Source organism: Sander lucioperca, chromosome 10 (genome assembly GCF_008315115.2).
Source record: "Sander lucioperca isolate FBNREF2018 chromosome 10, SLUC_FBN_1.2, whole genome shotgun sequence".
Taxonomy (NCBI): domain Eukaryota; kingdom Metazoa; phylum Chordata; class Actinopteri; order Perciformes; family Percidae; genus Sander; species Sander lucioperca.
Genome location: NC_050182.1, coordinates 142,649 through 168,545, shown reverse-complemented (window position 1 = coordinate 168,545; position 25,897 = coordinate 142,649). Strand labels below are relative to the sequence as shown.

The 25,897-nt window shown below is 39.9% G+C and overlaps 1 protein-coding gene across 4 annotated transcripts in view; it reads left to right on the top strand.

Annotated features, from left to right (window-relative positions):
- Positions 1-25,897, top strand: part of LOC116042167 (palmitoyltransferase ZDHHC3-like) — a 113,311-nt gene that overhangs the window by 32,831 nt on the left and 54,583 nt on the right. For all 4 annotated transcript variants that reach the window (XM_031288290.2, XM_031288288.2, XM_031288289.2 and 1 more), the window contains exon 4: positions 13,166-13,262. In XM_031288290.2, the coding sequence (XP_031144150.1) occupies positions 13,166-13,262 (97 nt within the window). The remainder of the gene's footprint in view (positions 1-13,165; positions 13,263-25,897) is intronic.

Below are 25,897 nucleotides of genomic sequence, written 5' to 3'. Positions count from 1 at the left end.
CCACAATAAACTTGCATCGGTCTAATTTAACTTGTTAAACCCACTACAGGAAACTGAACATCACACTTATACATATACCATAAATTAGCTGATCAAACCTACCCCATCTTTGCTCCACAGTTTAAGGTTGTTTAACGGGAACCTCTCATCAACAGGGTAGCAGCGAATACCTTAGAAATGAAGAATAGAACAATAATTAGGCATTTATTTAAAATGTCTGCTTAAAATGCATATCATCCTGTAAACCTGCACACAAATACACTATTTGACTTCACATACCCAACGGAGCTGCAACACGATGGTACTCCTCACGATAATGCCGTTGTACGTCCAGGTCAATGTTCAAACGCGGCGGAAAGTCGACAACAAAGACCTTAACATATACAATAGAGTTAAGACTTTTACAACACATACAAGAATGGTATTACAGAAATTATAAAAAAAAAATCATACAACATAAAAAGAGCTTACCTTAGTACAAATGTTGATGGTGCTGTCCACTAGTTTCCGGAAATCCGCCGCTGCTTCACTGATGGTTTGGTTAGCAGTGAGGTTGTTGCTAGGTGCCAAGAGACAGATAGCATCTGGGATCCGGGGGAGAAGAGCGTTGTCCAACTCGGCTCTCAGGTCTGCAGCAGTGCCCCCAGGCGCAGACATGAAGCCAAACGACAGTGGAATGTCCTGTGACTTTGGCATGGGAACAACCCCGTCGGCTATAGCCCGCAGATGAGAATCGCCAACAATCAGAATGAACTGTAACAAGAGAAAGATTTGGTCAAACACACACACACACAACTACATTTCTCAACACATATAGAACGTTTTAATGAACTTAAAAATACCTTCTTGTCTGGGACCTCTGGAGGAATGATGAACTTGTGTTGTTTTCCTGTAACCTTTGACCGTGTCCATTCTTTGACTCGGTGACGAAGCCCCGTACCACAACCTAGTAACGAAAAACAATAAGAAAATTAACATTTAATTTACCTTTATAAAGCAGCGATTGAAAAAAAATTAAATAAACATTTTATACCCTGGCAACACACATGTATACATATATGAATACTTACATGGTTCACATGCACCACCACGTGGCACCAGAATCACTTCAGGAGTGGGAAGCTGAGGAGTGTTCCGCTTTGTGTACTTCAACTTGCCAGCCAAAGACCGACGATAACCTTTTCCTCTAGGCATCTACAGAAATGCAAATACATCAAAAGATTAGATCTATACCACAATAACTGAATTCAAACAGAGAGACCAAGCAAACATGCAACGAGACACAGAAACAAAGCCACACACACCACACACACAAATTATTATTATTTTGTCTTAAATCTACCAGCCATTTCTATATTATACCAACATTTGCAGCATCCTGGCTACAGTATCTCACAAAAGTGTAAATGTATGAAGTGTACAGCTTGTTTAACAGTGTAAATGTGCTGTCCACTCAAACTAACTCAACACAGCCATTAATGTCTAAACCGCTGGCAACTGAAGTCAGTACATCCCTATGTTAAATTCCCATAGAGGCAGGCAGACTTTTATTTTTAAAGGCCAGTTATTTCATGGATCCAGAATACTATGCATCCTGATAAAGTTCCCTTGGCCTTTGGAATTAAAATACCCCCACATCATCACATACCCTTCACCGTACCCCCACATCATCACATACCCTTCACCGTACCCCCACATCATCACATACCCTTCACCGTACCCCCCCCATCATCACATACCCTTCACCATACCCCCCCCATCATCACATACCCTTCACCATACCCCCCATCATCACATACCCTTCACCATACCCCCACATCATCACATACCCTTCACCATACCCCCACATCATCACATACCCTTCACCATACCTAGAGATTGGCATGGGGTATTTTCCATAAAATCATCTCTTAATGCGAATCAAACCAGTTATTAGGCTAACTGAAATAAAACCATGCCAATCTCTAGGTTTTGCCAGCGGTTTAGACATTAATGACTGTGTGTTGAGTTATTTTGAGGAGACAGCACATTTACTGTTATACAAGCTGGACACTTAATAATTTACACTGTAGCAAAGTGTAATTTCTTCAGTGTTGTCCCATTAAAAGATATAATGAAATATTTACTAAAATGTGAGGGGTGTACTCACTTTTATGAGATACTGTACATATAGCAACACTGCCACACACAGTGACACACACATAACGCGCACAAACAGCTACACATGACCAAACACACAAAAAGAGACATTGACAAACATAACCACACACAAAGAAAAGTCCGTTCATTCGCATTCACAGATCGGAGATTTTTGACTGGGAAAATGGCGGATAGTGTAAACAACTGCTAACGTGAGTTGCTGAAAACCTTTTTTAGTAGCTAAACTCTGGGTACACAACCAATGTTGTCAATGCTTTGGTTAAGGTGTAGAGCCCCTGGTGAAAGTCTCATGTTGTGTCGAGCCTTCTTAGTGGTTTAAAAATAGCTATTTTGAGGCTAGCATCAAAGTGCCCCTAGCTCTCCCATTCAAAAGGCCATTTGACCCAAAAACGAAGATACGGTAAATCTTAAAAGTGGCGATTCCGTCCTAAATATGCTTTTAAACGAAAGTTTGACTCCTGTACATTTAAATAAAGACCCTAGGTTGCATTTTGGCGAGAGTTACGCTTTAACATATACAAAAGGAACCAAAGTAAAACATGCTATAGCTAGCTAGCTAACGCTAGCGTGATAAGAGGTAACAATGGACCTCATGTTAACTAGGTAACGTTCAAGTCCGGTAACACAACCAACGCATTTACAATTAAAAGTAAACTTACCTTAGTAAGACAAGTAGTTAAACTTATAGAAAAGCTCTGTAGTTCTGTGAAAAAAATTCACTGTAGCCGACAAATACTGTAGATCTCAAAACCCACGTCTGGACACTGCCGTGTTTCAACAGTGAGTATCGCTCAAAGGCGAAGTCACGTTATAACAACATCATGGTCGTGACGTAATTCCATTTCCGGGACAGAAAACACGACTGGTTTTTGTAGTAACGATTTTAAACCTCTTAACGTTCACTGTGCCGTCTACGGTACAGCTTGTGGCTGTGGCTTTACTGTAACCTTCATTCATAAACGTTTTTATAACTTTAAAGCATTAAATCTTCAAAATATACAGCCATGCCACACATAAATTGAAAGCTTAGTGGCTCATGATTCCATTAAGCCCACACACAAAGCATAAGATGTTTTATAGCAGTTATACACAAAGCATAAGATGATTTATAGCAGTTACACAACTGCTACAAAGTTATAGAAAATTAAATAATACAGCGTAAACAGCGCAGCTGGCGTGTAGTGCATCCTTACCTGTTTCCTTGTCCCTTTAGCCACTGCAGGGATTTTTTGCCCAAAACTTTTTTTTCTTAAATCCCCAAGAGTCCAAGGAAATGGAATATCCAAGCCATTATATCCAAAACGAGCTGTTCGCCTCACAATCTTGACGTTTCTGGCCGAATCACAACGGAAAATCGCTTAACTGTTTTCATTTCCGTATTTGTATTGTTTCCTCGCGTCTCTCCTGAGGCTCCTAGCAACTTGATGTGGGCGTCACTCTATTCTCTGACTTCTAAGGTTTCCATAGAGACCTGGTATAAGCCAATCGGTGCAGGTTTGCCTGTGATACACCAATAAGAAAGCTGAAGACTCCTCTGACGCGATGTGAGCACCACGTGTACTCGAGTGACATTTGCTAGGACCAGTTAGATTTAAATGCTCAAAGACCCGTCTACATTTGTAGCCAATGAGCAGACAAGTCGATAGAGACCACATTTGCCAGTGAAATTTTAACCCTGTAATGGCTGGAGCTGTGTCAAAGCAAAAACGGCCTCATATAATCATTTCACACCCTGTGCAATGTATAATTACTTATTTCTATATATTTATGTATATAGTTATTTCAAGTATGTGTATGATTGATGTGGGTGTGTTTGTGTATTTGAGAAGTGTTTTATTTTGTACTTTATTGGCTTTTTTCTTTGCACTTTTCAAATGGAAATCAGAAAAACGCACAGACATATATGTAGAAAAAAATTCATATATTTTTGAGTCTTTTGGCTTCTGGATTTTTTCTGTAGTAAGACATGTGGCTCAACCTAGTTTAAAAAAAAACATAACTCTCCCGCGATCTTATGGGAAAAAACTACACTACCCACAATTAACAATACATTGCCATGTCCTTACTGTGAGACACCTAAGACAGTGCTACAGGGAGACAGGAAACACAGCTGGTCATCCTCGCAGTGGCAGACCACGTGTAACAACACCTGCATAGGATCAATACATCTGAATATCACACCTGGGCCCCGTTTCAGAAAGCAGGTTTAGTGAAAACTCTGAGTTTGTTAACCCTGAGATGAGGGAAACTCTGGGTTTTCGGTTTCAGAAAGAGAGGTAACTTCACCTCAGAGTCAGTTACTATGGTAACTGAGCCTGTGAACTTAACCTGGTCAGGAGCAGATTTTCTTCAAGAAACCTCGAGTTTCTCTCAGTCTCCTCCCTCTGACACAACAGTCTCTCATTTCCTCATTCATTCAGTCAGTCTGTATCAGGCACATTTTAGACCAGTTTGTTATCGGCATGAATAAAATACATTGTGTTGGTTTATTAACCATGTTAGGCAGACTATAAAACTTTTTTTTTTTCTAAAAACATGGCATTTCCTTGTGTCGATGATCCCGTTGATGAAGAGGCTGCTTTACTTTGCAGGATGTTACATGTCATGAGATGATATTGAAGCCCCGACATTTTAATTTTCAGATAACTTCCTATCTCAGCGGTATCATTTTTCTTCCCAGTCTGTTCCCAGTCCCAACCTTATCCGTCCTCATTTCACTAACGTCACCCATCTTGGGCATGCTCTACATCCCAGTAGATTATTTGTGTCACATTCATTTTTTTTTTGAAAACAGCAGTTTTCTTTACAACATTGATGATGTGGAACATTTTAGTAAAGCCACTGTAGCACCATCAGAAGAGTGTGAATTGCTCTGAAATGTGTTTTAAATGTTTTTTCTAGTGTTCCCTGGACACAAACCAGTAAGAGCCATTAAAAAGGAGTTCCACAGGATTGTTGGTGAATGATGTAAACCCTTTGAAATAAAAGATTATGAATTATAATTCAGTTAATGATGGTGCAAAGCCTCAGTGGGATTAGTAGGCGTAGTACTTTTTCAGTGTTGCACCTAAATGAAATGGATTAAAGGTTCAATACCATTTCACCAGTAATGTTAGGCTATACTTATGATTAAATATGATACACCATATTGGAATATTTACTCTAGCAGCAATTTTCTCCCACACAAATGGGAGCCAGCAGGACAGTTACAGAATGGCAACAACAAATGAAAGAACTGACCAGTCTGGCGCATACTTTGCCCCCTAATGGCCGATCTTCGCCAAATTTGGTACAGCGCCTCAGAGCCGCATGCCAAACGAGCACTACAAGTTTCGTGTTGATTGCTTTTACTGTGGCAGAGATATTGCATATGCAATTTTCCCATTTAAATGCATTGAGTTATTGGCCAAAACAAATAAACGTTGCTTATAGCGCCCCCTAAAGGCCGATCTTCGCCAAATTTAATACAGAGCATCATAGTGGCATGTTGAAAAAGGATCCCAAGTTCCTTGCTGATAACTTTTAATTTGGCCGAGATATGATATGATACGTGTGTGGTAGCTAGCTATGAAAATTAGTTTGGTCGTCAAATGCGCATACTTTAACGTAGCAAAATTCCTTGAGTAACGTTTGGTCAGGTCCATCTGGAGATGCTACCTACCAGGTTTCGAGCTGATCCGTCGCACGGCCTAGGACGAGTTCGAAAAAGTTGGTATTGCGCGATTTTGCGAAAGAGATTTTAAGCAAAAATGGGCGTGGCCTATATCATGTGATTCAGCTTGATTCAAGGAACACGTGGATGTAAGGTTTTCTAATGTGCGATGTGTAATGTGGGAGTTAAAGGCAAAAAACCATTATAGCGCCACCTAGTGGTCCACATGTGTAATTTTTGGTAGGTGTGGTCCATGACCCATTGCCTATCTACCCTGTAAATTTAAAGTTGTTCACATTAGTGTAAGTGGTGAATCTAGACTTGGGTCCCATTGGCCACGCCCACTTTGACCCCTCAGTACGCAACTCTAGACATGGCCTCAGGAGTGTCCCTAGATGGTAACCATCAAATATTGTAAAAATCGGATGAGCCGTTCATGAGATATAAACTTTTTGTACTTGTAGCGCCCCCTAGTGACCAATCTTCATAAGACGCGTGGGGGACCTCCAGAGGGTCATGGCAAACAAGAATCTAAAGTTTGGCGTTGATAGCGTTTATTTTGGCTGAGATATGGCAAAGTTGGCGTTTTCATAGTTAGCTACACAAATTTGTTCGTGCGTAATATACGCAATTTTTATGCTATAAAAATTCTTTTTATTAACTTTTTGTCAGGTCGGTCTGGAGATGCTACGGTCCAAGTTTCGTGCAGATCGGTCTCACGGTCTAGGAGGAGTTCGAAAAAGTAGGTTTTTGATAAATCGCGATTTTTCACGCATAAAAGTCTAGGCGGAAATGGGCGTGGCCTATATAACGTGATTCAGTTGGATCCAGGGAACGCGTGGATATATGGTTTTTAAATGTGAGGTGTACGGTGTGGGAGTTATAGGGCCAAACGCATTTTTTCTGCTATAGCGCCACCTAGTGGTGGAAGTGGGTCAATTTTTGCGCCTGAGGTCCTTGCCGAGTTTGGGACCAGTCCTGATAACGGCAACCCCCCACCATGTACGGTTTAGGCTGTAGTCGGAGTTTTAGGCGGAGAAGAATAATAAAAACAATCAGTAGAAAAACAATAGGGTTCTACAGCCCTGCTGTATGAACGGCATAGCTTTGCTATTGCCCGTTCTTACAGACTCGGGGCTATGCCGTTCATACAGACTCGGGCTTGGACCCCTAATAAAAAAATCTTTAGAAAAACAATAGGGTTCTACAGCCCTGCTGTACGAACGGCATAGCTTTGCTATTGCCCGTTCTTACAGACTCGGGCTTGGACCCCTAATAATGAAAAATCAGTAGAAAAACAATAGGGTTCTACAGCCCTGCTGTACGAACGGCGTAGCTTTGCTACCGCCGTTTCTTTCAGACTCGGGCTTGGACCCCTAATAATGAATAATCAGTAGAAAAACAATAGGGTTCTACAGCCCTGCTGTATGAACGGCATAGCTTTGCTATTGCCCGTTCTTACAGACTCGGGCTTGGACCCCTAATAATAAAAATCTTTAGAAAAACAATAGGGTTCTACAGCCCTGCTGTATGAACGGCATAGCTTTGCTATTGCCCGTTCTTACAGACTCGGGCTTGGACCCCTAAAAATGGCCGCCTTCCGGTTGGGCGGAGCTAATGAAGGTAAATGGGAAATATGTCTGCAATGATTAGAGCAATATTAAAATTATTAAATCTGGTGAAGATTGGAGCAATTATGTCCAAGTTAAGGCCTTCCAGGCTTTAGGGTGCTATGGAGCCCACTTACAGGTTTGGGCCATATGGCTGTACAGTCTCGCAAAGCTCCCAGGTGTTTATGTGGGTGCCAATTTTTGTCTTTTTGTTTCCGTATATATTTAGGCCGTCAAAAATGTGCCCAAGTGCTAAAACCAATTAGGGGGCGCTATAGAGCAACCATACCACTCCCAAGCCTAAATGTGAATTCAGATGAAAGAGTTTACTATTGTGCACATGGCTGCAAAATCTTGAGAGTTTTCGTGCATCCTAAAGTCCTCAAACAAGTGTTCGTAAAATGAAGATTTTTACACGAAAACCAATATTTTCATATACTTATGTTCCCTCAAAAGTTGGTATATTAACTTATTACTTTTGTCCAATTTAAGGCGCACGTTAGGGGGCGCTATGGATCCCCCTGGCAACGCCCGAGCCCAATCACTACAGAACTTTGCAATTTTAACCAGTTGTGACGCGTGCAAATTTTTTTGAGTTTTCATGCATGCTAACCCCCTCAAAAATGCAACGAGGAATTGGTAAAAATAATAATCTTATGAAAAACAATAGGTTCCTTCGCACTTTTGTGCTCGGGCCCTAATAATCTTATGAAAAACAATAGGTTCCTTCGCACTTTCGTGCTCGGGCCCTAAAAATAAATAAATTATTAAAACAATGAAAGTTTAGCCAGAATTGTGAACTTTCTCTTTTAACTGCCGAAACAATAAATGCTAAACTGGCAGTTTTTAGCTAAACATGTTCACAACAAATTAAAATTAGAAACAGCTGAAATGTTTGAAAACACTTGTAGCCTACCCGATCGAAAGAAATCCAGTCTTTCACTCTGCTTGTGTGCGTTTTAGTCTTTTCAAATTGTGTGCAATGAAAACCAACTTGTTAACGTTGGCCGGCAGCAGTGCGCTCCTGGTTTTACTGATAATAAATCCAGCCTTGGAGAAAATTCTTTCTGATGGTGTAGAAGTAGATGGGATGCTGTGGAATCTCTTTGTGGCCCTGGACAGCTTTGGGTATCTCTCCTCGTTCTTTTGCCACCATTCCAGTGGTCCTGTACTGCTTTTTGTAGTGTCTTTTAAATAAGCCCTCATCTCACTGTCCCCTGGCTGTTGCTCCTCTTCATCACTGGACAACAGCATCGACATCACTTGGTCTTTCTCTTTTTCTTGTCTTGAAGGGCCTGCAGTATTACGCTCCTCCACCAATTCACTGTCATCACCTACCTCCTGTACAGGCCTGGCAGCTAAACTCTCAGCCAGATTTTCCACCACAGTATACGCCTCATTCCTTTGCTCATCATCAGTGAAAAAAGAAAGCTGGAAAGTGGGTCAAGAATTGCTGCCTTGATATAAACACTGGTCTCCAAAAGACGGCCTTTAAAGCAGCCATATTATGCTCATTTTCAGGTTCATAATTGTATTTTAAGGTTGTACCAGAATAGGTTTACATGGTTTAATTTTCAAAAAACACCATATTTTTGTTGTACTGCACCGCTCTCTCTCACTGCTGCAGATCCTCTTTTCAGCTGGTCTCTGTTTTAGCTACAGAGTGAGACCTCTTTTCTTCTTCTTCTTCTGTACTATCTTTGATTGCACTTGCACATGCTCAGTAGCTCAGATGTAGATCATGTCAGCTAGCTAGCTCCATAGACAGTAAAAGAAAGGCTGTTTCTACAACTTCGGTCAGTTACAAGGCAGGATTAGCTGGGAGACTTCTAAATGAGGGCGCACATGTAAGTAGTTCTTTTGGAGATTATGGTGAACTTGTGTGTGTTGTAGCAGTGCTTTGCTGTTGAGAATGAGGTAGCAACCATTAGCTACGAGCTAATGGTTGCGGTTAGTCTGCTGGTTTCGGCTTGTGACATCACAAGCCGTGCAGATTTTGAACAGCTCACCCGGAGACTGAAGGCAGGACACATTCAGAAACCGTATCTCACTCTAAACAGCATGGATGGATTTTTTTTCAAGTTTGTATGTGTGTGGAAGCACCAGAGACACATCTTCATGTACCACCAAGGGTCGTTTCTTAATGTTCATAAGCATCGGAACAGTGGCAGACAGAGATGTGTTCATATCTTGTGACAAAAGCTCTGTCAGTTTGATCATTGGCTTGAGAACATTGACTATGTCCTCTGCCATTCTCCACTGGGATGTTGTGAGCTCTAGATCACGGTCGGACCGTTTGCTGACACTTGAATCTGTCAGCACAGCTGAAACTGCACCCCTTTCTAACAGGCGATCGAGCATAAGATAGACAGAATTCCATCGAGTGGCACATCTTGCACAAGTTTATGCTCTGCAACATTCAGTTCTCTTTGTTTTTCTGCAAGTGCTGTGGTGGCCTTTGCACTTTTTTTGAAGTGTGAAACAAGGCGCCTTGCAGCAGCAACAGTGCGGCACACGGGATCTTTCTTTAATGCGCTGTTAATGCACAATTGCAGCGTATGCCCCGCACAACGGACTCCCTGTACAGTTCCCCACGATGGGTCTTGGGCCACTTGATTGGTGCATGCAACCATATTCGTTGCATTGTCATGGACAACAGAAACGATCTTAGTACCTGGAATGTCCCAATCAGAAATGACTTATTTCAGTGTTTGTGAAATATGTTCTGCCGTATGACTTTCCTCCATTTTTTTGTTGCTAACACAAAATTTTCCAGTTGCCAGGCGTCAGTAATAAAGTGGGCTGTAACGGTAAGATATGCCTCCATTTGCAGCGAGGTCCAAATATCTGTGGTGAGGCTGACTGCTTTGCAATTGTTTATTAGCATGAAAACCTCCGCGCGTATGGACGCGTATTTCGCATCCACCGCATGCATAACCGTCTCTCTTTTGGGAAACTGTGTATCCTGGCTCAAGTGTGCACATTAATTCTTTAAAACCTTCACCGTCCACAACATTCACTGGCCTCATGTCAAGCGCAATAAACTCTGCAATTTTGTCCGTGATTTCTCTTTTCCTTTTCTCGGACAATGGCGGTCTCAAATCTAGCTTTCTTTGAGTTAGTTTTGGCGCAGCTCTGGTACTACTACTAGATGAACTGCCCTCGTCAGTCTGATACTGTGGGTGGATCTAGAAAAAATAACATATTTTAAGTCCCAACATATGATATTGCTATTTGTAAATTAAAAGCGCCATTATATATGAAAGAGTGAACCGTCTTTATTGGTAATAAACTTACCCGTTTTAAGTGGAAAGCCATGTTTGTTGTTGATGAGTGGTAGGACATGAGCTGTTTGCACAACTTGCATTTTACTTTTTTTGGATCATCTTTTACCATTTCAAAGTGCATCCACACTTTAGATTTTCTTTTTCCAGACATTGTTAAGTAACGTTAATCCCTGCCGCCAAGACCGTACAAAACCAGTAGTTCTGTGTGAAATTAGACATTGAGCACCCCCATATTGCCAAAATGGTATGATCCTCGTTTCATAATAACACCCGCGAAGATTCGACTGTGAGATTGGTGGTCGAATAAGGCTCCGCATATCGATGCATCGAATCTTCGACTATTCGGGGTCACCCCTAGGTAAATTACAATGTTTGATGTGATACCAAATGGCAGTCTGCAGTATCTGAAAAGTTCTTTATGTGTATTAATAGTCAGCATTTTACGTGACTCTTCCACATGCATTTGTAAGTAAGCCTGATTGAGGTCGATTTTGCTGAATTTTTGTCCTCCACGTAGTTCAGCAGACAAGTTATCAATTAGAGGAAGGGAATACTGCTCCGCTTTTAACACAGAATTTGGTGTTATCTTAAAGTCTCCACAGGTCCAGATTCCCCTGCCTTCTTTGGTACTGGAACGATGGGCGTGGCCCACTCATTGGTTGTCACAGGCTACCTAACTCATCTCGAAAAACCTTCTCATGCTTTTCCAGTATGGCTTGCAGGCGAGTGGAACTGTGTGACAGCTTCCTCACATCTTGCCAGTCAGGTTGGAATTTCTTTAGCCACACACCCCATTATAGCAGGATAATTTCTCTTAGTAATGTAAACTGGCAGCTTGGCAGTTTGGCCATTACAGTTAACAGTCACCTCAGTCATTTCTTTCATGGCCATTCGATGTCCAGTATACCCCTTAAAAACTGTGTCTGAGGGTCTCAGTGGCAGATGCTTCATGCTCTGTCACATATGCAGAGAGAGACAGACAGATGCTCGCGCTTACATGCTCTCATGTACTGGAAGTTGGCACCGTTTGGCATCGTTGAATTAACGTGAATCTGTCCTCTGTAGTACCGACGTAATTCGGTTGATACACAAAAAAGTACAAAGTTTGGTACCCAACCCTGGTTTTGATGCAGTGGAGAAGTCAGACTGTCATCATCAGTTTTGACTGTGGTTAATTTGTGAAATAGAAATTGCTCTTGAGAGTAGCGCAGTGGCTGTTCAAAACGTGCCAATTCGGAACGGGCTGATTGCTTGGCCTCCGGTATTGCTGCTTGTAGCTTTCTCCCAAACCATTGTACCTCCAAACAGGCCCGTCTCCAGGATTTTAGCAATACCGAGGTCCCATTTTTTATTTTTTTTATTTCCCTGATCTAAATACACACATTCTAAGACATTTGGAGAGCAACTAATGTAAAACAGTAGCTTCAAAACCATGTCAGTGTGGGCAGTAGCATAAATAACAAAGATAATTAAGTAAAATAATATGCACCTTAATTTCATCTTTGTGTTTGAGTTTGCGTCATTTTGTATTTGAATTATAGAAACAAATGCAGATGCGTTCCATACTTCAAAACTGACTTTAGCAGTTTAAAATGCACTTAACTGTCCAGCTGTTATTACAGAAACGTGTACTAAGCACAGACACTCAACTGTCCTGCTGTTATTACAGACGTGAAGTAATCAAAGACTTTTGCCTCATTCATGAACTCGTGGTAGTGTGCTGATGCAGAATGTAACACTAATGTATGTCGAAGTGCCTAAGTTTTTGATCATTCCGGCCCACTTTAACCCATGGATGATTGATTAAGAATGCAACTTTGCAGTTACTCTGAATACTCTCAGTGATGCATGGTTCAGTTGTACCCATCCGGCCCGTTATGACAGCAAATATGCAAAAATATGCGTAATCCACCACCCAAACCAGACCGAGTACAGAGACAGACTTAGGAGTGTGTGTGCTTGAGAAAGAGAGAGAGAAACAAACAATCTTACTGGCTTGACAGTTTAAGTGTGGATTTAATTAGCGGAGGTATTTTTCGGGCATCAACATTATTAGTGTTATAAGTTAGTAAACTTAAATAATTGAGTTGCAGTAATGTTTTTCAAATAGGTGTAATTATCACCGGAGCCCACTGTGGACAATATGCTTGACTGTGTGCCGCTTGCGTTTTTTCTTTTCTTTTAAACTTTGTTGTGCGTTTCGCTTAGTTTTTCTTTACTGTTAATTAATATTAAACGGGTGCTATCAGGGGGCAGACCTAGTCTGTCTGTAAGAGGAGTGTCAAAGTCTTTGTTGAAAGATAGTACACACCCTCCATGTTTAATTCCGTATATCAGCCTGCTGCATGTAACTTCTTTTCTTCTTTTCTACAGTTATTGTTATTGTCTTGAAGGGTTGATGCAGTATACATTTTATTTATTTTTCCTTAACACTTAACTTGCTGTCTCTCCCACAGTGTTTGCAAACGCTGCATACGCAAGATGGACCACCACTGCCCCTGGGTCAATAACTGTGTTGGGGAGAACAACCAAAAGTATTTTGTGCTTTTCACAGTAAGTTCACTGCAGGAATGAGTCTGCTATTAAATGGGCTGACCAAACACTTTTGTTATAAACTGAAGTAGGTTGCTAAAGACCAATTTTACCCTTGGGCAGTAAGAAGTTGCCATTAGATTGTTGCTTATTTGAAATGGGAACAATTTAAAAACAATAAGAAAAAAATAAGAAACTTTGGCAAAAAGATGTCCCACTAAGAAAAGTGCTAATTCTGTTGGAAATTAATAACATTTTCATGAATAAAAAGAATCAAGGTTATAATCAGGGGGTCCTTTGCACATATGTATGGTTCTTTTATGGGTTTTTTTTTAAATTAATTTAATGATTATATGCTGGCCCATTGCCATTGCCTCAGTTGTCCTCGGATAGGAGATAATCATTTCAACTTGATTAAAAAAACAAAAATAATTGAATTGAATAATATCTTTACCACATGAAAGAGTACATTGTAATATGTATTAAAAACTACAATGAGTTTTTAACAATATTTACTATTTTGTGGTTGCTCAGAATGTGTCCCACATATTCGTCACCACTGTCAGATATTTATAAAAAGCAATAAAATCAGGCAACTACAAGGTCAACTACATTCCTCAGGACCCCATTTTCAAACCTTCAGCTCTGCTGCATGCTTCAAGATCACTCAAGCTCCCTTAAGTTTGCTATTTTCTCTTAGACTTGTTCATATTTTTGGACACCGCTACTGTCACTGTCACAACCATAACATGTCAACACCGTCTCTTTTGTATAAAAAGATATTAGATTAGATTATGACATAAATGTATACTTTTTAAGTAGAGGTCTGAAGTAGCTAGCAACAGAGGGGAAACAAGATGGCTAATGTGAACAACTCATGCATATCATGTGAAAGGGTAGGTTTTTGTCACCACCGTCAGGTTTTCGTGGATATCCTCAAGGCTGTGGTTCGGCCTTGAGGCTTTGGCCGAACCACAGCCGTGAGCCCATATTTATTGTGATCAGCAATTATATTCTAGCCTCTGTTGAGGACCATTTGGAGGTTTTTGTCACCACCGTCAGACTGTACGTCAGACAGAAAACCTGACTGTAGTGACAAAAACCTACTCTTTCACATAATATACATGCTCAGGTTTGTTATTTTTTGGACCCAATAGTTAAATAAAGTTGTTAAGCAAGAAGCCATTGACTTGTGTGGTATACATTTTGGAATTGTATGTTGTAATGAGGCCACTGTCACCAGATTAGTGTCACCACCCTCAGTTATAAAGTCTCCACCATCAGAGGGAGTTTTATTTGTTTTAAATGAATATGCTTACAATATGTTTCTTCAGTGCTGTTGAGTTATTAAAGTAATAGTCTCTTTTAATACAAAAATGTTTGTTAAATAAAAAAGCATTACTTTTTCTATTTAGCTTAAAGTAAACGTTGTATGATATTAGATATTTTAAAGTACTCACAAAAGTGAATATTCAACATTTAACAGCATATATGTGTACTACGAATGCCAGATAATGATTTAAAAACTCTAAATACATATTAGACCAAATAAATAAAAATAATTTGCTTTTTATTTTGTCTGACGGTGTTGACAAAAACAAAGTAATAAAAGGGTTAGAGAAAAAAAAAGAAAGAAAAACGTCGATTTTATGAAAAAAATACAAAATGAGGAGGTTAAACCGGTACATTGCTGAACAGCCAAGACCTTGGTCTATAATGATATACCTTCAGACTTTTTATTTTCAAAAATATATTTTTTAGTTTTATCCAAACTCCCAAGAATCAGTGATTTGTTTAACACTTGTGTAACTAAGGAGGTGAAATCAGTAGATGTTGTAATGCAGTACATATGAGAGGGATTCCTTTGTAAATACTAGGAGTATGACAAGATACCCAGCTGACGAGACGATTCACGTGCTTGGGTTGACGAGAACACCATTTTCAAGATCAGTGATGAAATATGACTGGAAAAATTGTCTTTTATTTAATCGAAAGTCACAAAATTAATCATGAGCACTGTGAAAGTTTTTTTTCCACAAACTCAAATGACTGGCTTTTGACCTCTATACCTAACCTCTTCAGACATGATAACTGCAGCGTGAGTTTCTAACTTCTAATTAAAGCTGTGTGACCTTCTAACTGGATTACTTTAGTTTTCTCAAAAAAACAAAAACAGTAAAAATAACAAAAATAAATGTCTAAATTATTTTTCTTATTTTTTTGTGTAAGTGCAAACCATAATCAAAGTAGTACTCGCTCAATCAAAGTGCATGTTCTTTTTATGCTTGGGTTATGCTAATTTCGAGGTCAAAGCCAGGAGCCCCTCTGGTGAATTTGCTGTAAGTGGTCAGCTAAGCAGTCTTAATTAACTCGTACATTTGCCTCAAGTTTCATTAACACGACTGCTCCAATGGCACCAAAACCAACCAAGCAGACGCAAAAACTTTTGAAATTTGACTCCACGCTGAGCCCCTCGAAACAAGCTAACGAAGAAGCTAACAGCGCTAGCGAAGCAGCCTCGGGGACTAATGTAAGTGATTCCAACCAAATTCTGACTGCAATTCAGGCGTTGAAGGATGACTTCGCAACGAGGTTTGATGGGCTTCTAAGTTCGATGCAAGGGCTTAGGCTGACGTGAATGCGATTATAGTCCATGTAACGGAGGCTGAGGACAGAATTGGCGCCAACCAAGATGACATTGTGTCGCTGCTAGCGGACAACACGGCTATGAACGCTACTATTAAGGAGCTAGCGTTCAAGGTTGATGACCTGGAAAACCGCAGTCGACGGTCCAACCTACGCCTGGTAGGCATTCCCGAAGGCAGGGAAGGGGCTGACATGTCCGTGTTTCTTGAGGGATGGCTGCCAAAGGTACTGATACTTTCCCTGGACCCTTGCTAATCGAGCGAGCCCACAGGCCCGGTAAAGCTAACGAGGCTAGCATGGCTAACAGAGATGGACTGCAGCAATCAGCACGGCCCAGGGTGATGATAATGAAGCTAATGAACTACGCAGACAAGACACAAATCATAAGAGCAGCCAGGCTGAAGGGACCCATACTGCTGGACAACCAGAGAATAATGTTTTTTCCCCGACGTCTCCGCTGACCTTCTCAAACGCAGGAAAGCCTTCGACCCAGTGAAAAAAGACTTGGCTGCCCTCTCCGTCCCGACCCTGAGATATGGAGTCACTTTCACGCTATTCATCACCTACAAGGGGAAACGCCACACTTTTGACGCGGTGAGGATGGCGGAGGATTTTGTGAAAGAAATCAGCAACATGGAGAATGTTGAACTTTGTCTGCTTGGCTGTTACTGCCTATAATACTGCAATGGAGGCTAACGGGGGGGCTCCATGCTGATTGCTGGGCATGTTGTTCCTCCTATGTTGCTTGCTCAGGTGGATCAGTGCAGCTCCATGATTGAGCTCCTTTGGATGTGTGTACTTTGGGATGGGTGGGTGTATTTCAGTTGGGGAAGTACACTCTTTTTTGTTTGCATTTTTTCTTTGATATTGTGTGGGGAATTATTTTTACCTTCTGTTTCTCTTATGATTTTTTTATGTATTTTTTAATGTTTGCAGCCACTTTACATTTATCTGTCAGGGCATTAATGAGGTGAACATTCTCAGTTATGGCCTCTGATCTACAGTTCACATCCTGGAATGTGAGAGGACTAAATAAGATTGTCAAGGTTAAACAGGTTATGAACAGGCTCCGGCAGCTCAAAGCCAACATAGCCTCTTTTCTGGAAATCCAGCGGTCCGCTGCGTGTATGTATGAGGCCATCTCCCCGCATCCATCTGTGAGGTTGTCAGCTTTGTGTCTGCCTGGCTCAGAGCGCCGTCTAGCAAAAAGCCACGAGTCTTAAAACGCTATCAAAAGTTAGCTTTGGCTGCTTCTCGCTTGCCATGATTACTCTGCTACCAGCCTCTGTCACGTCCTGTGTGGAGCTTGTGAGCGCGCAGCTGAGAAGGCAGTGTCGCGGTCACATCTGTCCCTGGGAAAAGTAACGTTGCGCCGAATTGAAAAAGGAACTACGTTTCGTTACCTAATTTTCAGTAGTAGACTACTTTTTACCCGAAAAAGTAGTTACGTTCCTTTGTAACGCGTTACACCCAACACTGGATAAGGGTGAGGAGAAGATGGCCTGGTCAGGTGTTTTCAGCCTCTTTTAGCTCTGCTTTGCCTGGCCAAATTATCATAGGTGGAGACTTAATTGTACACTCCAACCCGGAATTGGTCAGATCCACCGGTGTTGACACCTCTCACCCCTTGACTAGAAAAGAACTGCTTCAGTGCATAAAATATTTTAATCTGGTAGTTGTATGGAGAAGTAAATATTCTATCCAGAGAACATTTTCTTGTTACTCCGGTACTCATCAGGACCTTTCTAGAATTGATTATTATCTGGTCTCAGCACAGCTGATTCAAAAAATTCCAAAATGCTGGTATGACAGCATCCTAATCTCAGATCACGCTCCAACCTCGCTTCTTATAAAATTTTTGAATGTGGTATCGCGCCCCTGGTGGCGCTTACAATCAGCTTAGGGACCCAAGCTTTGTAGAGTATATTGGTAGACAAATAGATTTATATTTTGAAAGCAACACTAACCAGACAACTGCATCTGTGAGGTAGGAAGCATTTAAAGCCTTTCTGAGAGGTCAAATGATAAGTTTCACCAGCTTTAAATGTAAATCTCATAGACTAGAAATGGAGAAATTTGAAAAATCAATTAAAGAAACTGAGGCCGAAATTTTTGAAAATCCCAACCGTCTACTTATTATGGAACTTAACAAACAGAAAGCAAAGTATAATGTTTTGTCAACAAATAAGGCGATAAAAAGCTTGATGAGATTAAAACAATCGTATTATGAACAGGGAAAGAGTGCGAGTAAGTTACTTGCCTGGCGCATAAAGCAGATGCAAACCGAGAGGGCAATAAAGACAGATAAAGGAGACACAACTTCAGACCCAAAAGAGATAAATGACACTTTTCAATGTTTCTACCAGAACTTATACGGCTCTGAATACTTAGGTTCGGCCCCAACTGTGCAAAAAGATTTTTTGTATACACTGAATTTTGACCTAGTAGATAAAGAATTTTTAGACCCATTAGACCGCAACCTTGAAACTGGGGAAATATCTGAGGCCATATCCGGCTTGGGGGGAGGTAAAACACCAGGGCCAGATGCAGTCCAATTGAAATATATAAAAATTTTAAATCCAAATTAATACCGCCCCTTCTTGATATGTACAAGGAATCATTTGATGAAGGATCCCTCCCTCCTTCACTAAACACAGCAATAATGTCATTATTACTGAAGCCTGGAAAGACACCAACCCAGTGTGGTTCTTATAGACCGATCTCACTTCTAAATAATGACCTTAAAGGGGTGATAGAATGATTATATAGGGTATTTCACACTGTTCCTTAAGGTCTCCTAATAGGGTATGTAACATTGGTTGGGCTGAAAATTGCCCAAATGCTATTTTATTAGGCCCTTAACTACCCTGTGAATATGGCTCTATTTGGAACAAGAGCTTTTCTTCCAAATCTGGTATGCTCATGAATATTTAGATGAGCTGCGCGCTGATTGGTTTGCGCGAACCCCATAGAAACACATTGGAGACGAGACAGCAGGTCGCATATTTCAGACACTGCAAAGTTATACGTTGTTTGTCGGGCTATTTCGTTATTAAATTCACTTCTGAGACTTTTTTATGCGAGAAATCAACTATATAAAGCTCAAATATGGGCCGTGTACAGATCGCGGCTAGTTAGCTTCACTTTCAGCATAATTAAAGTATATTCACAGTTTGAATTTCATCAGGCCACTTATATAACATCTACTCCAAGGTCTTATAAAGCTAACAATGGTGTCCGATTTCAATTGAATGCATTTTTGTGAACATTAGCTTGGGATTTCGTTAGCTGCTACTGTCCCTTCAATCCTATGTGTAAAGATCGCGGCTAGCTAGATAGCTTCACTTTCGGCATAATTAAAGTCTATTTACAGTTTGAATTTCGTCACACCACTTATATAACATCTACCCCAAGGTCTTATAAAGCTAACTATGGTGTCCGATTTCAATTTAATGCATTTTTGTGAACATTAGGGATTTCGTTAGCTGCTACTGTCCCTTCAGTCCTATGGGTAAAGATCGCAGCTAGCTGCAGGCCCTGGAGCTCCATCAGGCCTCGGCATTTTGTAGTCCAGTAACCCAGAACCGGTGACTTTGCGCGAGTATGGAGCGCCGCTGGCTTCCCTTCGTGACGGAGATCCAGCTAGCTCACAGCGAGTCTATGAAGTAGGACACGCCGGGCGGTGAGGCAGCACCGGCCGCTGTCACGTAGCCTGCTGAGCTCCTGCTGAACTGCGACACACAGTCGGACAAAATTTGCAATTAGCCATCAATTTTCGTAAAACGGCCCATATTTGACCTCTACATAGTTGATTTCTCGCATAAAAAAGTCTCAGAAGTGAATTGCGGACCTCTGGAGATCTGCATGACCTAGCTAGATTCAGAAGACTAAGCTGACCTCAGGTCAGTGGTGTAGCTTATGCAAATGTTGGGGCGTGACAAAGACTAGGATTTGGGATGCTTAAATCAGCTTCCAGCTTTGTTGAGATTCGCCCGTTTTCAGCGGCAGTTTCAAAATGTGAGATTTGCAGAGGATAGGGGTATCAATGGGATTTTGAGCTTCTATGTATATCCTATTTACCCACCGAACTGTCATTATTCAACTATGACAAGGTAAAATCGGTTTTGCATTCTATCACCCCTTTAAGATTTTATGCAAAGTGCTGGCGAGGAGGCTGGAACCAGTCTTACCTCAAATGGTCCATTTGGACCAGAGTGGATTTGTACAGGGTAGACAGGGCTTCCACAATACGAGGAGGTTGCTTAATATTATATTTAAAAAGTCTGGCCTCCCTGACCACTCTATCCTGTCATTGGACGCAGAGAAGGCCTTCGACAGGATAGAGTGGCAATAACTATTTGATGTCCTGCAAAGATTTGGTCTGGGTGTAAATTTTCTCAGATGAGTCCAGCTTTTGTACTCCAACCCACAAGCTGAAATACTAACTAATCCACTGGTGTCAATGCCATTTATGCTTAACCGAGGAACGAGACAGGGCTGCCCCCTCTCTCCCTTACTCTTCGTCCTGGCTATTGAGCCACTTGCCATGGCAATTCGTAAGCATGCTGACATTACAGGAATTAAAGTCGGAGACCTAGAACATCGTATCTTATTCCGTTCCAGATTGGAAAAAACACTACCTAGCCTGCTGATGTTGATGAGAACATTTGGTACCTTTTCAGGCTATAAAGTATACAATAGTAAATCAGTGATAATGTTTTTGACAGAAAATAAGAGAAATAGTCCCCCGATCCCTACACCATTTACTAGGGATGTCCAGATCCGATCACGTGATCGGAAATTGGGCCCGATCACGTGGTTTCAGACTCGATCGGAATCGGACGTTACCTCCCGATCAGGACTCGGATGTATATGTATATATATTCTCATTTATTTTTTTAACACATCTATAGTTATGCGGTGGCACAGAGTTAGACCCTTTTGAGTCCAGTTTTTTCTTTTTTTTTTAACTTTATTTCAAAACTTAGATTACAAAGGTTCAGTTATTGCAATGTATATACAAATAAAATACAAAAAATATATACAAATTATAATATCGAAGTAAAAATGAGAATAATAAATTAAACAAAAGGAAATAAAAGTACAAAGAGGACAGACTTCCAAAAATCAATAGTGTAGACAGCAGGAGTATTTAAACAAATAAATTGGAGTAGACATCAGATATTAATATAGCTTTCTTATTGGATACCAACTTAAGAGACTCAAAGTACATCTCAAATTCAACCTGGAATAATTTGAAGCATGGTTTTGAACTAGAAAATTTAGCCTTATGAATATGAAACTTACCTAGTAAAATAAAGAGATTTACAATATTACATAACTTTCTATCTTTACTTTCAAAATAAGTAATAATATGTTTCCCTTCAAGTGTGATTGAATGTTTTGTTTTAGATACCATATAATCTTCAAAGCTTTTCCAAAATGCAATACAAAATGAACAACCATAAAAAAGATGGGTTAACGACTCTTGTTCTGTTTTACAAAAACTACAATAGTTATCAACAGGCATGAATTTCGAGACAAATAGGTTTGTAGGGTATATATTATGCAATATTTTCAAATGTAATTCCCTAACTTTGTTTGTGATACAATATCTAAAGGGAACAAGCCACGCCCTATGCCAGTTAACATCAGTAAAATGAGAATTCCAGAAAAATTTCCCACGAGGTGTTATTTTCTTTAAATTTAGAAAGCATTTTCTAATGTGCTTATTAGTACAAGTGCTGCTCATAATATCCATACCGTTTATATAAAGAGTAAAATTAAATCCAGTAACTTCATTTTGTTTTTTATAACTTTTCATTAATTCTAATATGCCATTAGGTATAGATTTGAAAACTGAATTATATTCCTTGAACGTTATTGGGAATGCTTTCTCTCTGAGAAAAGATTCGTAATTAAGTAATTGACCATTACAATCAAAAAGATCTTTTACGAAGATAATATCTCTATTGATCCATTTTTGCAAATAGAGTGACTTGTTCCCCCTAGTAATGCATTCATTATTCCATAAGATAGACTTGTGTGGAGAAAAGTTGTGAGAATGACAGCTTCCAGGCCAAAAGAGCTTGTTGATAAAATTGGGATAGTTTTAACGGCAATCTTGTAATATTGTAGTTACATTTCAATACAAATTTAAGACCTCCTACACTATTAAAAATGTTATTGGGGATAAAATACCATAAAGACTCTGGTGCTCTCAAACATTCCTTCAGCCATTTCACCTTAAAGGTGTAATTCAAGTCCAAAAAGTCCAGAAGTTCAAATCCACCTTCAACCTTACAGCCTGAGAGCACCGCTTTTTTTAAATGATGGTGTCTGTTTTTCCATACAAAATTCGTAAATATGGAATTTATATCTTTACATGTTGAATCATGGACATTGAGAGAGAGGGCAGGGTAGACAAATCTTGAAATCCCTTCTGCTTTAGTCAAAAGAATCCTTCCTAAAATAGAAATGTCTCTTTGAAGCCATAAATTCAGTATTGTTTTAGTTTTCTTCAGTTTAGACGAAAAATTAAGTTGTTGACGTTCCTTGTGGTCCTTGCAGATATGAATACCTAAATATTTTACACATTTCTTAACCGGTATATTAAACATTTTATCCTCTTCAGTCTGATACAGACATAAAATTTCACATTTAGATTTAAGTGTTAAACCCGAAGCAGCTGAAAATTGGTCAATTAGGGATATAGCATATTCAATCTCATGTTTATCACTCAAAAAGAGAGCTGTATCATCCGCTAGTTGAGTAACTCTAATTTCCTTACCAAAAATACACAAACCTTTAATAATAGGATTATGTCGAATATGTAATGACAGTAATTCAACCACCAGTAGGAACAAGAACGGTGAAATAGGGCACCTTTTGAGTCCACACAGAAACAGCAACGCGTGCGGCATGACATCACTTTGTTGCAGAGACGCTATTGGTTAAATGCCGGCAAAGTAGAACACGGAAGCAGCTTGAAGCGGAAAGCGCAAGTATGTCTGCGGTCTGGAGGTATTATAAAGTTGAATTATTATAGAAGTATCGGATCGGGACTCGGTATCGGTAGATACTCAAAATCAAATGACTCGGACTCAAGGGCAAAAAAACCTGATCGGGACATCCCTACCATTTACTGTGTCAAAACAGGGTTTTACTTATTTAGGTGTTAAAATCACCCCTACTATTGACAAAATGATTTCAGTTAATTATGAACCCCTTGTGGAGAACGTCACACAATTGATAAATAGATGGACCAAATTACCCATATCCTTAATCGGACGCATTAATATCCTAAAAATGTCAATTATAAGTAAATTTGTATACCTCTTCCAGTCAATTCTACTCTCTCCAGCTCCTTCCTTCTTTAAATTGCTTAACAAAACATTCACAAACTTCATTTGAAATAACAAATGGCCTAGATTCAGACTTTCCTTGTTGTATTTACCATATGACAGAGGTGGACTGCAATTTCCGAGTTTCTTATGGTACTTTTGGGTTTTACTTTGTCAATGACCACCCCCCAGCTTGGGTTGCAATGGAATCCCAGAATATCACAGTGCCATTACATTTGTACATGTATTCAGCAGATAAAAAAAAAAAAAAAAAAGCTTCTTAAAAATACCAAAAATCCTTTCTTGAAAAATACGATAAGGATTTGGCATAATGCCATTGCTTACTGGGGTATGACAAAACGGCTTTCCCAATTCACGCCCATTTTTGGTAATAATGACCTCCACCCAGGCAGGGCAGGCCTGGGTTTTAAACTTTGGTCCTCCAAAGGTCTTGCTAAAATATCTGATTTGTACAATGGAAAGGAATTTATGTCATTTGAAGATCTTAAATCCAAATATGGCATTCCTACAAAATCTTTTAAAATATTTCCAAATCAGAAATGATGTTCTATCTAAGCAGTGTAATAGCCTGGCGCTCCCCCCCATGTCCATTTTAGAGGACATCACTTTAAAATATTTAAGAGCAAGGGGACAGGTGTCTGTGCTTTACAATCAAATACAAATACAAGTTTGTTAGTGGATCTAATGAGTCTTCAAATAATATTTTACGGGCCTGGAATATGGATTTAGATGAAAATGTATCAGAGGAAGAATGGTCAGAAGCCTGCTCTTTGGTAAAAACCCAATCTGTAAACACACACATATACTGTTGCAATATAAATGGCTGAGTAGACAGTACATTACTCCTATCAAGCTGCACCACTTTAACCCAAATATTCCCGACACGTGCATTAAATGTAGCCATCAGAAGGGATCACTGTTTCACTGTATGTGGAGCTGTCCACAGGTTGTACGCTTCTGGAGAACGGTACTGAAGATTATTGGTCGTATTATTGCAGGGTACCCGCAGGGTCTTAAAAGCATTGAAAAAGTCTTAATTTTGATAATCTTAAATTAAGGTTTAAAAGCCTTGAATTTGTTATACAAAGTCTTGGATTTCGCTACAAAGGTATTATATTTTTTTTTGCCTTTCCTAGGATTAAGTTCATACCGTAACAAAATTAACTGTTACTAATGTAGGCTAATTAAAAACTGACCGCAGCCCGTCGCTGGACGCACCAGAGGACCGAGACAGAAAGTAAACACGCCTCTTTGACCGGTACCGGAGGGATAGCGGTTAAATTGAGCAGAGGATGTGCGGAATGCGTCAGTGTTTTCGGAGCCTGGCTGGCCGCTCGGCGCCTTCAGACAAAGCTCAAGCTAAAAGGCTAATGGCTTATTAGCTAGCCAAACACCGAGCGGTAACAACTGCAAAGATTGGATCTGTGAGCGCATTAATCTGCTCAGTGTGCGTCTTATAACAAACAGAGCGAGCAGCCGTCGGACTCTAACATCTGTTGATCCGTGCAGGACTTCAGTGTGAGTGGACTGTTTAGAGACGAAGTGACCGGCAGGTAACGTTAACGGTTATCTGCTACTGTAGCAGAGCTGCTAGTAAACGCTGAACTGAGCTGTGTGTTTTCAGTGTTAAACACTGCTGCAGGTTTTCATGCACGACTGTTGTTGGTGATTTACAGAGGTGGAAGACTTACTCAGATCATGTATCGCAGTAAAAGTAGAAAAAAAACTGTGTTGTAGAGTTACAAATTACTTGTCAGTTACAAGTCCTGCAATCAACATCTCCCTGAAGTTAAAGTACAAAAGTATTATCAAAATATACTTAAAGTACCAAAAGTAAAAGTGCTCATTATGCAGTGTAATATATCTTATTTTATTGGATTATATTATATTATAATCCAATAAATTGTATTAAATATGACTGATAATTTAAATAAAATGTTTTATTTAATTCAAGTAGCTTACTTATTTTCTAGGGTTGAAAAATGTATACAGATTTTACATTTTCCCCTCATACTGTCGGAATGGGTACGAAGTTGGCATTGAACTTCCTATCTGGCACTGGAAAAGATAAGTTATTTCACAAAAAACAGGATCGATAGGAGTATTTGGAGAGTTTTTTATAATTTAATGGAAAATGAAAGTACACGAAGTGATGGAGGGAGTGATGAACTGACTTGATTGTTACTGTGGCCTTTTTTTTATTTTTTTATAAATGTATTCATAATTTGTTTATTCATTGTGTAAAGCCGTGCTCATGTGCACATATATAATTTTAGTATTGTAGTGCATCATATGTGTATATGGATGCAGAAAACATTTACATACTTATATACTACTTTCATCTCCATTTTGTATTAATTTAACATAACTGTTGTGATCCCTTTGTTGTGAGGGTGGGGAGCGCTATGTGCGATTGCTCTGTTTGTGTGCGTGTTTGTGCATGCTGTCTGTTCTGTTTTTTGTTGCCGTGCTTGTTGCTATGTTGTAAAGAAAACACAAACCCAATAAATATGTTTGAAAAAAATATATATATTGCTATATATATTGCAAGATCTCATGGGACAAGATCTCGTCACACCTCTAGTAAACCCTCTGTTTGCAGTTAGTGTATGTAATGAATGGTCCTTTATTGTGTCCTTTTTTTTA